Source organism: Macrotis lagotis, chromosome 1 (genome assembly GCF_037893015.1).
Source record: "Macrotis lagotis isolate mMagLag1 chromosome 1, bilby.v1.9.chrom.fasta, whole genome shotgun sequence".
Classification (NCBI taxonomy): Eukaryota; Metazoa; Chordata; class Mammalia; order Peramelemorphia; family Peramelidae; genus Macrotis; species Macrotis lagotis.
Genome location: NC_133658.1, coordinates 564,498,031 through 564,517,236, shown reverse-complemented (window position 1 = coordinate 564,517,236; position 19,206 = coordinate 564,498,031). Strand labels below are relative to the sequence as shown.

The window sequence follows — 19,206 nt, the reverse complement described above, 5'->3', positions numbered from 1 at the left end:
ATTCAATTCTGGACTGTTGATATTTGAATTGTTTCTTTTTAGCTGGAAATTCTTTTGCCTTGATCTGTGAGATCTGGAATTTGGCTGTGATATGCTTAGAAATTTTCATTTTTCAATCTCTTTCAGGGAATTCTTCCAATTTCTATTTTGTCTCTGATTCTAATATATCAGGGCAGTTTTCTTTAATAATTTCTTGAAAGATGTTGTCTAGGCTTTTTTTTTTGATCATGGCTTTCAAGTAATCCAATAATGCCTATATTAGTTTTCCTGGTTCTACTTTCTAAGTCAGTTGCTTTTCTTATGAGAAATTTCACATTTTCTTCTGTTATTTTTACTTTTTGATTTTGTTTTATCATATCTTGATGTCTCATAGTCATTAGCTTCCATTTGTTTAATTCAATTTTTTTTTTAGATTTTTGCAAGGCAATGGGGCTAAGTGGCTTGCCCAAGGCCACACAGCTAGGTAATTATTAAGAGTCTGAGGTCAAACCTTAAAAAAAAAAGAGTCTGAGGTCAGATTTGAACTCAGGTACTCCTGACTCCAGGGCTTGTACTCTATCCACTGTGCCACCTAGCTGCCCCTAAATTCAATTTTTAAGAAATTATTTTTTTCAGTAAATTTTTGTACTTCCTTTCCATTTGGCCAGTTCTATTTTTTTAGGGAGTTATTTTCCTCAGTAAATTCTTGTATATCTTTTCTCTCAACTTTTTTCATGACTCTCTTGTATTATTTTCATTTCTTTTTCCCAGTTTCTCTTCTATGTCTCTAATTTGCCCTTTAAAATCCTTTTAAAGCTCTTCTAAGAATTCTTTTTGGGCCTGTGACCAAACTACATTTTTCTTTGAGGTTTACATGTAGCCATTTTGACATTATTGTCTTCTTCTAAATTTATGCCATGATCCTCCCTATCACCATAGTAACTTTCTATAGTCATGATGTTTTTTGGGGTTTTGCTTTTTTTTCCTGCCTTTTTTTTTTTGTGATTTTGGTGTTTTTATGTTAGATTTGGGCTCTGGTCCTACAGCTTTTTGTGCTGGGGTTCTGGGTTTTACTGTTGGCTTTCACTGAGCTTAGCTACTTGCCTTCTCTAAAGGGTTGACTTTCCTTCTGGTTTGTAGTCAGGGCTGGGGCCTCCCTATTGGTCTCTCCTGGGTGTGGAGTTTAGCTTCTGGCTTGCTATTATAAACAGAGTGGTACTGGAGGCTCACCCCAGCAAAAATATGTGGCTAGTCTGCCCCACAGGTGGGGCCCTGCTACTGAGCTGCTATGGAAACAGGGCCTGCTGACAGGCCCCAGGGGCAAGATTTTCCTGCTGGCCAATCCTAGGGAGATTCATTTTTGCTCAGCAATGGGGTCAAAGCCTCACTATTGGCCTGTGCTGGGTGTGGGACTGCTGGGGTGGGACCAGGCTGCACTGCATAAACTGCTCATTTGCCCAGGGGATCTGGTTTCCATGAGGGCAGGGCCTTGCTGGTATAGTATCCCAACTTGAGCCTTGTTGCAGTCCTCCTGCTATGAGGCTGGCAGCAGCTACTGCTCTTGGACCTCAATTTCCTCCCATCCCCAGTGAGACAGACCTTTCCTGCCAAGCTGGAAAGCTGCTTCCCTGATGTTAGATTAATTCTGAGGTAGTTTTCTAGTTGTTTGGAGGAGAATTTGAAAAGTCTTCAGAGGCTTCCTTCCTTACTTGGTACCAGTCATTCTTAGCCCTAAGAAGTCATTCTTAGTCCTACCTTAATGTTTTGAAAACTTTAAAGCACTATATAAAGACTTGCTATTATTATAATTATTATAATCACATAATATAATAAAATAGTACATTGGATAGAGTCCTGGGCCTATAGTCAGGAAGACCTGAAATTAAATCTAGTCTCATATGCTTACTAGCTGTGTGATCCTGGGCAAATCACTTAATATACTCATCCGTTAATAACAGAACTTAGTTAACAGGGTTGTTATGAAGATAAAATGAGATTTAGCAGTGTCTAGTACAGACTAAGCATTATATAAATGTTAGCTACTAGTAGTTGTAGTAGTAGTAGTAGTAGTAGTAGTAGTAATAGTAGTAGTAGTAGTGGTGGTGGTGGTGGTGGTGGTGGTGGTGGTGGTTTATCCTGTTTATAACTTGTTTGCCTCAAACGCTCTGTGATTCTGGGCAAATCTTTTAATTCTGTTTGCCTCTGTTTCCTCTTCTGTAAAATGAGCTGAAGAAGTAAATAGAAATCACTCTGTGTCTTTGCCAAGAAAACCCAAATAGGGTCACATTTCAGATACAACTGAAATGAATGAACAGCAGTAAAGTATGGTTGTCTGTATTTTATTTTCTCAATTAGATTGGGAACTCCTTGAGGGCAAACACCCTTTACCTTTCTTTGTATTTCTAGCTGACATGTAATCCGTGTTTAGTAAATGTTTATTTATTTAAGTTGAGAAGCAGAAATGAAGCCTTCTGAAGGTACTGTGCTCACTTTGAAGATGTAGAAAAGAATCCATAAAAAAAGCAGGATCCTTTGGTAGAGGTGATGGGTGCTGCCTTTACCATGATCTCCAATTTTCACATACACTATTGGGATTCCCTCAATTGGGTTTATGAATTTGTGATTGTAGAATAAGTATTGATCCTCCGGATAAAGGAGGAAAGGAATGACCCTATTCCTTTGCTGAAAGGGCTAGATGTAAGTTCCATTTCTGTTCTTTATATACCTTGTATTAAATTGATCCCATCTTCAAATAGATGGTAGACTGCTTCTTGAATAGGTGGGTCAGGGCAAGAGTAGAAACCAGGACTAAATATTAGAAGGCTAGAGTTTGGAAGAAGTCAAATTCAAACATTTCCAGGATCTGAATGATCCTCCTGAATGAGACAAACATGAACATGAAGGTTTTTTTACTGGAGGGAAGTCCTAAGTTTAGATCCAGAAAAGAGTCAGAAGAGAGAGATCAGGATCCTCAGTTGGCCTATGGGTTGCAAATATAATTTGACTAAATATATTCCAATTCTGTTATTAAGGACTGAATGGAAAGTATAAAATTTGGCCTCAGGAAACTGACTTTACCAGATCTAAACATATATTTTAGACCTTAGATAAAATAAAGGCTAAAGTTTTTAAAAAGTTACCCATTATTTTCAAGTTATTGTGAAATATACCTTACTGAAAGGTAGATATATTAAATAGATAAACAATATCAAAAATATTTTCAAGGGTGGGGGTGGAATAAGGAAAAGAGCACTAATGGGAAATTAGAAAGTATAGATTCTGTTACCCAGTGAGGTAATTAACTGATTGTTTAACCTCAAGCAAATCACTCCTCCTCTTTGGACCTTAGTTTCTTCATCTGTAAAATGAAGGGGTTGAATCAAATATTTTCTAAGATCATAGAATCATAGAATTTAGAACTCAAAAGAAACTTAGAGATCAGGCAGCTTGGTAGTACAGTGATAGAGTGCTACATTTGTAGTCAGAAAGATCCAAGTTCAAATTCTGCTGCAGACACAAGCTCTGTTGTTACAATTGTTTTCTACTTTAACTTCCTCGTGTATGAAAAGAATAATAACATTTTCTTCCCAGGTGAGAAGCAGATAAAATATGTAAAGTGCTTAGCAAACCTTAAAGCACCACATTGTTGCTATTGAAAAGGTTATAATGAAGAAATAAAAGCCTGGGAAAGATAAAGGAGTTTACTCAAGATCATATAAATCAAGTACTTCAAGTAGTTGAAGTGGGTCTTAAATCCAAGTCCATGATTCTTGATTCTAAATTTGATGCTTTTCCTAGTTAACCTCTCTAGTCTAAGGTACTCTTCCTTTCCCTGCTCCTCATACCTTCTCTTCTTTGAAAAATCCTCATTTTCCCTCTTCCCTGGGACTAATGTATAACCTCTTCCTCACAGAAATTTGTCACTTTTTCTCCACTAAATTCATTCATCTGATCCCTTGTGCAGCTTCTTCTGGGTCCCACTTTAGCAGCTTCTCCTACCCTCATCTCATTCTTCTTGTGATCTCTTGACTCTGGTAAAGCTTTGATGTTGAAGTCTAAGTTAATTATTTTCACTAATCTTTTGTTTCCTTTGTAATCCTGTGTATTAAATACTATTAAATACTGGACCACCAAAGGAAAAGCAATAGAGAACCCTTATGATTTATGACAAAGGCTTATGACAACCCTTTTAAATTCTCATGTTCTCCAATCACTGTACAGATTCTCTCAGGATCATCATTCACCCTCCTCCCTCCCCCAAGATTTTTGTAAAATCCAATGATACATCTCAAGCTTAAAAACCTATGTGGAATAACTGGTAACTCTGATACTTAATTCTCTCTAAGGGAGAGAAACTCTTTGGTACAATGGTTAGATTTTCATCTTAGACACTTCCTATCGCCAGATCAAATACAAATATCTGCCTCCTATTTTCACCAGTTGGTCCCTCCTAACCTAGTTATTTTCAACATGTTAATAGATTTTATCCTATATTCTCCATTCCAGACAGACATCCCCTGGTGGCTGCCAATATCAGCTTTGATTTTGTCTCAGAAGCATGGAACATCCTAATAAATCTTTGTCCCTTTAAAGTAGATCTCAGAAAATGAGCCCCTGTTACTCTCTAACTTGACCAAAACAATCACTATTCTCCCCAATTCCTTATTTTACTCACTATATCTGTTGATGTTGCTAAAGATTTTGCACATCATAAGGACCTTTGATCCTGGATTTGCCTAAAAAGGGCAACACAGGCTTAACTGAATGTATCTCTCAGGTGATGTTTTTGTGTGGAAGATACATTAGAAAAAACTGAAGAAACAATTCTCAGAATTATCTTCCTACCTTCACATGGTTATAAACAAATAGGGAGAAGAAAAGCTCCTTTCTTTTCTCCTTCTGTATAAGAAGAAAGTGTGGGTACAAAAATAGAGAGAAAATGAAATTTTGTTTTAGATAACATAAAAATAACAATATTTATGTATAGAACAATAGAACTAGAAAAGTTCTAGTCTCATCCTCTCATCTTTTAGACCACAAAACTGAGATTCAATGAGGTTCAGTGATTTTTCCCTTGCTTATACAAATGTTGCAGCAGGCCTAAGCTCTTGTACCCAGATCTTTTGACTCTTAAATCACCTGCTCTAAGCAACACACTGCTTCAGTGAGCTACAACTGTCCCCCCAAAAAATCAAGTAGTATTAAGACTATTAACTCTCTACTCTTTTAAATTAGGACAAGTCTATATTTTTATTAATTTAAACCTATTTCTTAAGACAATTATACATTAAAAATTCTTTGCTTTGTATCATGTACCAGTGAGTAGTAGAGAATTGAAAATGCACTTGAAAGAAGAGAATTGTTTTCAAGCCTATCTCTGTTTCAAACTGCAATTGCACTATCTTTCATGATCAGGGTGAAGGGAAGCCAATTAATGTAACCCCCACATTAAAAAGTATGAAGTTATGTGAGATTAGGGAATGGGAATTTCAACTGCTCCTTTCCTGACTGAATGGCTCTGTTTCCTCACTTCACAAACCTTATGTGCAATGTAACTAGGGCTGAGCCAGCCTAGGTCAGGGATCATCACTGTAATTCTGTAGTAATGTTGTCTTCTAATACCAACATTCAAAGGTAGTTAACTCTAAGCTTTTGTACACAGTACATGTGAAAGGAAATATGCTAATAGCATCAGCACTGTCCTCATTGACCAGAGGAGGGGAGTATATTAAAAGAATATTCTTTTTCCTTTGTCCCCAAAGGGTTTCTCATCAGAGGTGAACCTAACTCTAATACATTTTATTACATTATACAAGTATATCAACAGTTAAGGAATAGACTTGCTACTGGTATGTTTTCCCCCTTAAAGAAACAACTTGCTCATTAGCTATTCCAGCAATGGATTTGCAATTTTCATCAATTTATCAGTCACCATTTACTCCTTAGAACATCAATTAGTCGTCTATGATCCCATTTTTTCAAAAAATTAAATCTGCTAATGTTTCTGAAACATAAAGAAATATGACAATAATATCTGAAAACAGGAATAACAGGTATATATTTACATATCATTGTTAAGACCACGGAGTACTTTTATTGATGCTATTTGATAGGAATTACACAACCATTCTAGATAAAGGTAAGGTTTTTGTGATTCCCTTTTTACATATATAGTACCAAAGCTTCATAGTTTAAGTGACTTGCCTAAGGTCACAGAGCTAGTAAATGACAGAGCCAAGAAATGACCACAGATTGCCTGATTCCCCAAATCCAAGGCTATTCTCACTATGACATGCAGCTCCATGGGTTCTGCTACTTCCACTATTCTCACACTGATTTTCAATTCTGATTTTCAGCAGATCTACCCTCATGGAATGAAAATCAGTAGGACTTGATGGCAACAGTACCAGCCATAAACCACAAATGAAATGAGGTTCCTAGCATGTCATCTCTGTGGCTACCTCAATAAAAGAAAAAAAAAATCGAGATTTTATCCAGAAACATGCCCAGAGTAGGAAGGCTCAGAGATCCAGATCAAAGCATAAAGCTGGAGCGTGGGAATACTGCAAAGCACTAAAAAAAAAAAAAAAAAAAAAAAATGACAGTGACCTGGCATGGAAAAGAAGGGAGGTTCAGAAGAGTTTCTCGTCTGCTCTGATGGGTCATCTGTGGAATATTGATAGATCAGGAAATCCACAGTTGGGAAAGGAAAAGGAAGGAAGATTTCTTTTGATTCTTCTCCTCTCCACCTCCCTCCCCCAACCCCTTCACCCCCAAAATGGAAATGAGTTGCAGGGTCTGTGGGCTGTGGAGATGCAGCACTGTCCTTCCCCAAGCTCTCAGGTTTTGCGAGTCCCCAAGAGACCGGGAGTGGAGCACCCCCTTCCTTACCTGCCCAGGTTTGGTGGTGTAATTGAAGGAGTAGATCTCCTCGGTGCTGAGGTTCACCACCCCGCTGTAGGCGCGATCAAAATCGGCTCCCCTGGCAGAGTCCTGGGAGCCGCCGCTCCGGCTCCGAGCCCGGGAGAAGCCCCTTGGCTGCCCCCCGTAGGGCCGTGGCAGCTGGGGCGCTGCGGCCAGGAGCCAGGGCAGTCCATAGAGCAGGGCGAGCCCCGCAGAGCCCCGCATGGTGGGCAGCGAGCGCTGTCTCCTTCACTGGCAGCCTCGGAGTTAGAGCGTAGCTGGAATTTAAAAAAGAAAAGGGGGGAAAGGGGGAGACTATAGAACCTTTTAAAAAGCCACTAATGTTTCACCCGGTACAGCCCGGGCACCGGCTGACTTCTCTGCTAGCGATAGATAGTCGGATAAAATATTGATCTAGTCTTGATGGGAGGTCGCAGGATGAGGGGTAGGAGGTGGGAGGGAACAGGGACGACGGATGTCTTCTTTTCCTAGACTAGAAAGCCTAGTCCTCTACTTTAAAACCCACAAGAATTCTTCACCTACTCCCCCAGGGTTTCGCCTCTGCTTTCACCTGCCTCCTCCCCAACCTTCCAGCCCTCACCATTAAGTGGATTTTCTGTCACTTGGGAACTTCAAGAGAATGCACCCGAAGTTCAGAGTGTCAAACTATCTAGTTGTCTGCTGCAGGAAATTCAGTCTTATTTAAGATCAATCTATGACTTCATGGGGGGAGGGGGGCGCTAGAGGGGTGGGGAAGGGAAGAGAAGAACTAATTAGCAGTAGGAATATTAAGCAATTTAAACTGAGGGATTGTGCACCTAATCTAGATACTAACCCAAACTAGAATGTTTGACTTTTTTTCCCTAGGCTGAAACCTATTAAAAACTATTAGTAGCTAAAATCTTTTCTCCTTGAAGAAAGTCAAGGTGGCATAGTGAATAGAGTGGAATCAGGAAGACCTGAGTTCAAATTTGAATATAGACACTTGATACTAGCTGTGTGACCCTGGGAAAATCACTTAATCCCGTTGCCCCACCAAAAAAAAAAGTCTCCTTATAGATACCTGTCCCACTTTTATTTCTTCCACAAGAAGTCATATCCCATCACACATAAATATATGTGAATATGTATAATTATTAAAATAAATGTAGTATGGAACCAATGTAAACACTAACAGAATGCCTTCTGTGAGGGGTTGGGGGGAGGGAAGCAAGAAATGGGGGAAAATTGTAAAACTCAAAATAAATGAACTCTTTCTTTAAAAAATAAAATAAAATAAATGTATAAAGAGAACAGTTGTGAATTCTAGTTGAAGTTTAGCTCTAGAAGACACCAAAGACAAATAAGCAGCAATCCTATTTATCCAAAGGAATAATTCTTTGCCCCATCTATTCAAATATGTCTTGTAAAACTCCAAGAGAAACTTCTAATAGTTTATATTTTACTTTTTTTTTAAAGAGACAGAAATCATTGCCTGGCAAAAATAAGTGTAATGAAAAACTAGAAATTCTAGAATGTGGTCCTGTAAATATGTATCTGTGAATTTTTACAAAGGAAGCTTTGAAGGGCCGCTATTATATACAGAATGGAAATGAACCTCACAAAAATATTCCTCTTCAAAAGTCCCCAATTCATTAGCTCCCTTGGTAAATACTAATCTGATCATATAAATTGAACACATTATTCCAAGAGGTTTAGATTGTATGTATTTTCTAGAAGAATGTTAAGAAAATTCAGTAAGGTCATTCAAAACAAAGTCTAAACAAACAAAATTTTGTTCAAAATGCCTGGATTCTTAGATAAGTTCCCTAGCCTTTAAAAGCCAAAGCATTATTTTTCCATAAGTCTACTGTATTCAGATGAACATCAATAATTAGTTTTGTAACCAATGAAAGTCATATTTTCACATAGTATTTGCTTATTCTGTCAAGCTCTCATAAGAGAGCATTCTGCTAAAAATGCTAAAGGAAGTCAGGCAATTCCAAACACTTAAGTATTTTCAGGAATCTGTAACATGCTTGTAAATTTGTGGATAACCAGGCTGACGTTTCTCAGATTTGAATTCAACTTGAAATTGAATTTCAAGGCAAAGTTTGCTTTAATTAAAGCATTCTGCTTTTGAAAAACATAGCAATGTGCAAATCAAGTACTCTGTGGGTTGAATAATTTCATTAAGAATTACTAGCTGTGTGACCCCCATTTGATGTAGTAAATTGGGAAACAATTTTTACAACTAGTGTTTCTGACAAAGGATTCATCTCTAAAATATACAGAGAACTGAGTCAAATTAAAAAAAAAAACCAAGCCATTCCCCAATAGACAAATGGTCAAAGGATATGCAAAGACAATTTACAGATGAGGAAATCAAAGCAATCCATAGTCACCAAAAATTGCTCTAAATCACTAATTATTAGAGAAATGCAAATTAAAACATCTCTGAGGTACCACCTTACACCTCTCAGACTGACCAATATGACCAGAAAGGACAATGATCAATGTTGGAAGGAATGTGGGAAATCAGGGTCACTAATACATTGTTGGTGGAGTTGTGAACTCATCCAACCTTTCTGGAGAGCAATTTGGAATTATGCCCAAAAGGTAACAAAAATGTGCATACCGTTTGATCCAGTAATACTAGTACTGCGTCTATACCCTGAAGAGATTATGAAAAAGGGTAAAAATATCACCTGTATAAAAATGTTCATAGCAGCTCTGTTTGTGGTGGCAAAGAAATGGAAACTGAGGGAATGTCCATCAACTGGGGAATGGCTAAACAAACTGTGGTATATGTATGTGATGGAATACTATTGTTCTATTAGAACACAGGAGGGATGGGAATTCAGGGAAGCCTGGAAGGATTTGCAGGAACTGATGCTGAATGGAGATGAGCAGAACCAGAAGAACATTTTACACCCCAAGCAGCAACATGGGAGTGATGATCAACCTTAATGGACTTGCTCATACCAAAAGGGCAACAATCAGGCACAATTTGGGGGTATCTGTGACGGAGAATACCATCTGTATTCTGAGAAAGAATTGTGGAGTTTGAACAAAGATCAAAGACTATGACCTTTAATTTTTTTTAAAACAATTGTCTTATGTAATTTTGGTATATCTCATACTATATGGTTCTTCTTAAGGATATGATTTCTTTCTCATCACTTTCAACTTAGATCAATGCATACTATGGGAATGATGTAAAGACTAGCAAACTGCCTTCAGTGGGGGGTGGGGGAGGGAAGTGAGATTGGTGGAAAAATTGTAAAACTCAAAATAAATTTAAAAAATGAAAATAATTTTTTTAGGTTTTTGCAATGTAAATGGGGTTAAGTGACTTGCCCAAGGCCACACAGCTAGGTAATTATTAAGTGTTTGGGGCCAGATTTGAACTCAGATCCTCCTGACTCCAGGGTTGGTGCTCTATCCGCTGTGCCACCTAGCTGTCCTGAAAATAAAATAATAAAAAAAATAAACTATATAGAAAAAAAGAATTTATGTTTGAAAAAATTTAAATGAACACATTTTTAATTTTCTTTTGGTCTGAATCTGATCAAATTTGATTATGTTAGAAACAAATGGAAGAGAGCTCCAATTGAAAATGATACTTATAGTCTGTATAAATTATATAAATGAGGTAGTATGAGATAAAGGAAAGATATGTATCAGGCAATATGGGATAGTGGAAAGCACACCAAGACTAGCCTTATTTCATGTGCTATCTCCTACAGGAAGATAATTTTACCTGTGTAACCCTGAACCGAGTCCCTTAACTTCTTGGGTCTCTATTTCTGATGTGTAAAATCAAAGAGGAGTATTAGAGGTCTCTGGGTTCTCTTCCAATTCAAGGTCATTTAGTTATTAATGCTCACTTCCTTTTCTCATATATTAAAAAAAATTAGACAGTGTATATTTCTACTAAAATGAAAGCTCCATTAAGTCAGGATTGTTCTATATTTTGCCACTTTATCCCTCTGCCACTTCATCCCCAGAAAGAGGCATCTCATTATTGAACTGAGCTGGCCTCTGTTTGGAAGGACTGGATTCAAATCCTGCCTCTAGCAATACCAGTTGAGTGTGACCCTTGTTAAATCACTTAAAATCTTAGTGCTTCAGAAAACTCTGTAAAGTCAAAATGTAACAGAAATTGCCAGTTTACTTTAATGGAGAAAAATCTCTCTCTGGACATTCCCTACATTAATGAAATCACAGGCAGATTCCCAAAACAGTCTAACATAGTGCATTGTGCAGAGGACACATTTCAATGTTAGGATGGGAGTTTTAAAATCTGGATTCTATGCCCAGCTTGATCATTATATTATTTTGGATAAATAACAGCCTTTAAAATGGGAATGCTATTCACCATCTCTACTTGGAATGGGGATACTGTAAAGAGAAAATGCGATGATGACTACAAAAGTACAAAGAGCAATGTAAAATGCTACAATATACTAATGGAAGATATTATTGTATAATATGAAACAGATGAAAAAGCACATCCCTTCAATCATTTCATCTACAGAAAAAAAACTATTGCTATCCATGATTTATGTAGCTTGGTTAAGCTCTTATAGTAAGTGGAGTTACACAATTTTTACTCTATTGAGTTTTTCTTTTTGAAATTCCATTTTCAAAATTGCATTGGATTTTCTGATTTTAAATGTAAATATTCTTAAGTTAAGTTGAGGGAAAGTTTGTTATTAGGGCATAGAAACTTATTTACTTCCTTTTTCCTCCAGTTCTATAAGAGGCATAAAAGTGAATATCAATTATTTTATGCAGAAATCAAGGAGTAAAAAAATACTGAAAATGTCAAAACAATTCTTAATTAGGATCACTCAAATACGCAATTGCCTCCATGGTCTTAACAAAGCTAGTATTTCCTCCAGCGATGCTAATCATAACCTAACCATACCTGATTTTCATAAGCCAAATATCTATATACAGTCCCTTAAATTTAACACAGGGCATCTACCCAATATGCTAAGGGTGTCTTCACTTTTTCTTGGCATCATGACGATACTAAGAAGATTGTCTAGCCCATGTAACCATCCCATTTTGGTTTTCAATCATACACTGCTTTGAGGGCATCTTTTATTATTTTTCTCCTTCATAATTCCTTATTTATATTTCATAGCCTACTCATATCCACTATTTACCATTTCATAGTCCTCCTTTTCTAATCTTCAGAGATTATAGTGGTTTATGCCTCAATACAATACAATGATGCCAGAAGAATATTAGATTTTTTAGTTGAAATTTTATTTTATTTTTTCAATTACATGCTTTGGTAGTTTTTCAACATCTATCCATATACACATTTATGAGTTACACATTCTTCTACCATCCTCCCTTCCCTTTCCCATCCCTATGGTGGCAAACCGTCTGGTAAAAGTTGTACAAATACATTTGTGTTTAATAACTTTACATATCAGTCATTTGTATATGAGGAATTAGAACTAAGGGGAAAAAACTCATAAAATAGGAAGGAAAATCCCAAGAGAAGTTTTTAAAAAGTGAACATAACATGCAATCAGATTCTCTGTTGTTTTTTTCCCCTTAGGACGTGGATGGCATAGCCGGTCTCTCACAGTTGTCCTTTATCTCTGAATTGCTGGGAGGAGCTACATCCATCATAGTTGATCATCTCATAATGATGTACAATGTTCTCTTGGTTCCATTCCCTTCATTCAGCAACAGTTCATGTAATTCTTTCCATGCTTCTCTAAAGTCTGACCACTCATGATTTCTGATAGAACAATAGTAGCATATAACATTCATATATTATAACTTGTTTAGTAATTCCCCAATTGATGGGCACCCACTCAATTTCCAATTTTTGCCATTATAAAAAGAGCTGTTATAGATGCTTTTGAACATGTGAAAATTTTTTCTATTTTTATGTGAATGTTGGTATTTTTAAAAGATGCCATTATTTCAGAGGAAAGTTTGATATACCTAAAAGAATTTTGAAATTTCTTAATGGCAATTCAACTTCCTACTCTTCTTCTGATCAATTCTTGACCTCTTTACTGTTCTTACAAGGCATTTATATTTTGATGAATGTTTTATAGGTTGTACAATCTGATGCATATCATAGACTAGACAAAAAACAGTTTTTCATTATTTGATTTTCATTGGGCAAAACTCTTTTGACTGGTTATGGATCTCAAACAGAGGGCTCTTTTCTCAAAGTTCTGCTGCTTAATGTAATCAGCAGAATGTCATAATGCAAATAAGACCATCTGAAGGACCTTGTCTTCTATAAGGAATCCCTTTTCAATTTGGATTTTTCCAAGACACTAAGTAAATAACTTTGTTGGATATATATATATATATATATATATATATATATATATATATATAATTCCCTGTTTTGTGCATTTGATAGTAATATTAGATAGTCATCAAGAAAGTTTATCTCTGTTAGAATTTTCAAGAAATCATACATTTTTTCCTTTTTGATAGAAGGGAGATATCTTCTTAGAAGAATGCTTTTATACTGAACTTTTTCTGTATACAACTGAATGTTTTTTCTATAAGCAAAGTGGGATCTTGTGTTGCCTACACCTTCCAGTCAATTGCACAATGGTAAAGATGTGACAATCTATTATTTTTACTGCGGTCATCAAGGATGTCCTTTCACATTGGTTTCATTTTTTATTATTCCCTGTAGCCTTTTTTGTATCTTAATAAGGTTTCAGATATTTTTCTCAAATCTTTGGTTCCTTGAGAATCAGTCTTGATTTTTCTCATGAATGTGATGATTCTTACATGCACTTCATCTATATGTACTTGATTTTGTTCAGATTTGGGGTTTGTTTTTTTTTTCCTCTGGATTTGGATGGCATTGTCCATAGCAGGTTTCTCAGGGTTGTCCTTGATCTCTGAACTGCTGACCATCTCACAATGATGTTAATGTATACAGTGTTCTCTTGAATTAGCTCTTTGGTTCTTTTTTTTTCTCAAGACAAATGGGGTTAAGTGACTTGCCCAAGGACACACAGCTAGGTAATTATTAAGTGTCTGAGGCTGGATTTGGGGCTGGTGCTCTATCCACTGCACCACCTAGCCACCCCTGGTTCTTTAATTATATTGGTCCTCTTCCATGACATCTTTCCCTCCTCTATAAGCATATCCAGGGCTATATGAGAAAAGAGAAACCTATAAACTGTTTGTGGTTCTTTTTCATCTTCTATCTATTTATTACCTTCCAGTCTCATTGTGAAGTGTTGATGGGCTAATTTTGTTTACTTTGACCTTTTGCTAATTTTTTCCTAACTGCTTTTATTTTTATAATTTATAATCACTCACCATTCTTCACTAAGAGATTTTATAAATGAATTTACATTACAAATTGGTGCTGACCTTATTTGTTATATTTTTTCCTGTCAAGTAAGTCAGTGTTTGCTTTCTAACTCTTCTCTTTATCATGGCAATTGGATTATATTTGTTAAACTTCTCTGTGGAATTACTTTAATTATTAGTAATATCCCTTTTTGATCAATTATTAATTCTGTGGTATTAATGACTTTAAAACATGTCAAGTTTGAATTGTTTTAATTGCATGTTATATCTTTTTTTCTCATTCCAATTCTTCTAGTTTTGTATTAATTCTGAGCTTTGCTCCAAGAAGTTGGTGGTCTGATTATACACAGATGGATGATTCAGGAATAACTCCCACATCAGTAATGAGTCATTTCCTGTCTGTTGAAATATAATTTTTAGCTTTTGTGATGTTATTTGGTGCTTTCAGTATCTGGTATCTTCTGATTTTTTTGCTCAAAGTATTCATGATGTATAGGTGTGAAAATTCTGTGTATTCTCCAAACTCATTTATCACTATCATTCATTTCTCCTGATCCAGCTTTTCTAATTTTTAAAAATATTCTCATCTATGTTGACCTTTCCATGAACAAGTATCAAAGTGCTGCTGACTTAATTTGGAGGGTATTATTGAATTCTCACAGAATTTCTCTCTTTCCATCTTCTACAACAGATTTTGGGACATAATTTGAAATTATTTATAGGTGGTCTTCAATTCCACCTGGATATACTAGCACTATAAAATGAGAGGACCAATGGTCTCATGAAATATTGTTTCTTGTTACCTTTGGATGTAAAATAAAACCATCATCACTGACTCCTTTATTTCTTTCTCTAAAGGGAATCTATGAGTTTTCTTTCCAGTTTTCTGAAACTTCCTTCTGTCTTCTGGTTTTATTGATAGAGAGAATTGAGATTACTAATCTTAGTTTGTATGTTCACAAAATGTATAATAGAAAATGGTTTAATATTTAGAAGGCCAACAGCTAAATATTAATGTTTAGTCTAAAAACCATGTAATTCTTAGCATATCATTCTGATATCATTACTGCAGGAGCAAAAGAAGGGCCATTTTATATTTTTATGTTTCATGGATTACTTTGGCCAAAGAATCCATCACCAAGTAGCCTGGTGAAAATTTCTTTATGCTTAGCTAGATTGGTGCTGAATGATATGTTGCTAGGCCTGTACTGGAAGACTGTTTAGCCTGAAAGAAACTGTGTTGTATTTAAAAACCCAGGGCTAATTCCATGCTACAATTAGACATCAGAGTAGAACTTTGAATCTCCAAAGTAAGAAGATTTTATTAGTTTTATAATACATACATACATACATACATACATACATCTTGAATGTTACTTAAAAGTATCTTGTATAACATATTTAGTACAAGTGCAAAAATGTAATTTTTAATCTTTGACCCTTTAGTAATATTTTATAAGCATTCATTTGGTAAGCATTTATTAAATGCTCACTATGTGAGGTAACATGGTAGGACAATAGAAGACTGACTTAAGAACACAGAAGACCTGGATTCAAGTCGGATTTCTGATAGATTTTTGTTATTGACCCTAAATAGGCTACTTAGCACTCTAGGCAACTAAGAATAAAAGTTTCAGAGGAAGGTGCTGACCTAAATTGGAAGTGGAAGTTTCCTCATTTGGGAGTTTCCTGTAACAAAGAAATCACAGATTGAGTCCCTTTTCCTATCTTAATATGTGTTAGATACTTTGTTAACATTAATTCCAAGTAATCATACATAGCTTGGTTAGGCTCCTATAATAAGTGGAGTTTTAAAGTTTTTACTCTATTAAATATTTAAATTTAAGAATCTTTTTGCAATTAAATTTTCAAAATTGCAGCATTTTTTTCAGGCTACTTGTAATAAATCATATTAATGATAACATGTTGCCAAAAGAACTGTGTGAAGTTTTAAAAATCAACTAGTAAGTCAATATTTTTTTTTCTATACCATGCCAAAAAAAAAGTAAACAGAATTAACTGCTTATTTTGGTGTTAGATGTATTATGCGGATATATGTTTACTTAGCATTCTAAAAGACTTTTTAAAAAAATTTAAATAACAGAGAAAAATTAAATCACAAAATTCTAGTGCTGGGAAAAAACCCAAGAGATCAATCTAGTCTAACCTTTTAATTTTATTGATGAAGAAATTAAAGCTCAGTCATCTAAAGCGAAAAACACAAAATCACAAACCTAGCATTGAGAGAATAAAGAATCAAGGTCTTCTGACTCAGAGTCTGCACTGCATGTTTCTTTTTTTGTTTTGTTTTGTTTTTTTAAGTTTTTGCAAGGCAAATGGGGTTAAGTGGCTTACCCAAGGCCACACAGCTAGGTAATTATTAAATGTTTGAGACCGGATTTGAATACAGGTACTCCTGACTCCAGGGCCAGTGGTTTATCCACTATGCCACCTAGCCGCCCCTGCACTGCATGTTTCTGAACATACATCACAGACTTTATTATGATTGCTTTTCTTAACACAAAGAATAAAAAAAAGTTGTATAATAGATTGTAGAATCTTTTTTCCTGATTAGACCATAATAGAAACATACTAGATAGATGAAAATTAATACTAGATGTAAGAATTTAATGGAAAGACATTCCCTATCCTACTTTGGCAAATTACTTGTAGCCTATATTAATCAGCTTTATGCCATACTTAAAGACATACCAGTGTTTTCTTTTTTTCTAGGTAGTCCTGCTAAGATTGGGGCCTGGGCATGCAAGCTTACCACTATGCAGAATTCTCTGGTGAGAAAAATCACTTTATGCCAATCTAAGCTGGCACATTCTCTGCAACATAGACTCTTAAAGAGTTGCCTTGAGCAGTGTGAGGTTAAGTAACTTACTTAAAATTATTCTGTAAAGTAAGGCTACTTGAAGATCAAAATAGTAACATTAAAATTATCTGTAACAAGTAATCTAATATTACTAATACTTTTTCAATTATATTAAAAATACCTTGTTAGATACTTGTGATTATATTAATATAGTACTTTTCCTTTGCTAATTAACTGTGAATAGTAAAAAAGGAGAACAGAAATGAAATTGAACATTTATTGTTTTCTTCTGATATCAAATAGCAATTATCTTATATCTACTCATTCCTCTGTTCCTCACACATATGAACAACCTCTGAGAGAAATATCATGAATTGTTTTCCAAAATAAAATGCACACATATATATCCAGAGACTTGAGAAGATAAAGTTGTTTAAATGATACCTCTCTGACCTAATGTGTTTACAATATTTTCACTTGCTATTTTTACTACTGTTTCTGGAATTTATTTTTCATATTCATATATTATGCCCTATTCTGAAATTACTTCTATTTCTATGTACTTTGTATGTATCTTATATTTACTTTAATGTATATATAAGGTTTTTGTGGTCAATGGTACTTTTTTTCCCTTTTGTATCCCAAGAGCCTAGCACAGTGTCTGGAATATAGAAAGAGGTTAATAAATGCTTGCTGAGTGATTTCTTTATTTCTTGCAACATATTTACTTTAGCAAAATTCTGCTTCTTTGAAAAAATCTATATACCCTTATGAGAATCTGTATAACCGAGTAATATAATACATAGTAATATTCACTCACCAAAATTTTGTGAAATATTAACAAAAATCTAACTAGAAATAGAACATCCAAAATTTTACAGCCAGTAGTGTGGGTATTTTGTTTTGTTTTTAAATAAAAAGGGTAAATAAATATATACTGATTTAGATGGTGATTTAGCAGCATGATGACAGAAGAAATTTCTCTCTGTCTTAAGAATCTCCAGTGTATCCCAAGAGAAACTGATTTCAATAGCAACATTTCAAGACTATGTAGTTAAAGGTTACATAAGAGTATATGGCAAATATGTCTCAACAATCACAGAACCATAGATTTAGAATTGTAGAGGACCTTAGAGAAAAACTAGTTTAATCCTCTTGTTTTACATATGAGAAAACTGAGGCTTAACAAAGACAAAATGGCTTGCCCAAATTTATTGGAGTATCAAGTAGCAAAATTGGGAATTTAAACCCAGGACCTTTGATTTCAATCTAGTACTTTTCTAGTATATCATGATCAAAATTATTTCCTATAGTCTGAAGCTTACTTCTTCCCTCAAATACAACCCTGAAGTGTATATCGTTGTAGAGCAAAAAAAAATTATGGATTTTAAATCCTTTAAATTAACTCTATGTGAAAAAAACCCAAATAGGACCTTAGGCTTAAAATATACCAGAGAATTTAAAGAAGCATAGAGTTGGAAGGGAGCTCAGAAGTCATTTAATACATCTTGGTAATACATTACCAAGAATCCCCTCTTATCTATCCCCAACAATGGGCTATCCAATTTTTAAGTGCAGATCTCCAATAAGCACAATCTCTCAAGGCAACCTCTTTCATTTTTGGATAATTCTGTTAAGAAGTTTTTCCTTAAGTGGGTGGCTAAGTGGCGTAGTGGATAAAGCACGGGCCCTGGAGTCAGGAGTACCTGGATTCAAATCCGGTCTCATACACTTAATAATTACCTAGCTGTGTGGCCTTGGGCAAGCCACTTAACCCCATTTGCCTTGAAAAAAAAAGTTTTTTCTTAGGAAGAAGAACCAATCTGTCTCTCTTCAACTTCTAAAAACTGTTCTAAATCCTTTCCTATAGGGTCGAGCAAAGTAAGTCTAATCTCTTTTACATCTGATTTTTTAAAATACTTGGAGACAATTGATATATCCTCTTTCTCTTAACCAGGGCAGCCTTCCTTTCCTTCCAGTCCCTTTCTCTCCAGAGAAGGTCATGGTCAAGCTGGACTGAGTCTAGGCAATTAGTTTGCTTAATAATTTCAAGATCATGCTTTACAAAAATTATTGTATGAGAGATTAGATTTGTTCTGCTTATGAATAGCAATGCCATTGGTTAAGGGTGTGATCCCCATAAATTTAACTAGTCAGACATTTGATTCAGTTCTCACCCCACTATGAAAAACTCAGTT

General features: G+C 35.3%; 1 protein-coding gene and 1 long non-coding RNA gene across 6 annotated transcripts in view; one reads left to right on the top strand and one right to left on the bottom strand.

Moving 5' to 3' along the window:
• LOC141507133 (uncharacterized) overlaps window positions 1–17,502 on the top strand; it is a 67,628-nt gene extending 50,126 nt beyond the window's left edge. The window contains exons 3-4 of the long non-coding RNA XR_012474084.1: window positions 12,443–12,584; window positions 16,921–17,502. This is a non-coding gene — a long non-coding RNA (uncharacterized LOC141507133). The remainder of the gene's footprint in view (window positions 1–12,442; window positions 12,585–16,920) is intronic.
• Window positions 1–19,206, bottom strand: part of SIDT1 (SID1 transmembrane family member 1) — a 214,118-nt gene that overhangs the window by 172,780 nt on the left and 22,132 nt on the right. For 3 of the 5 annotated variants that reach the window (XM_074214533.1, XM_074214534.1, XM_074214535.1), the window contains exon 1: window positions 6,871–7,561. In XM_074214533.1, coding sequence (XP_074070634.1) covers window positions 6,871–7,107 — 237 coding nt within the window. In that variant the 5' untranslated portion in view covers window positions 7,108–7,561. Of the gene's footprint in view, window positions 1–6,870; window positions 7,584–19,206 lie in introns of those variants that run through there. The other 2 variants (XM_074214531.1, XM_074214532.1) reach the window with 2 other exon arrangements.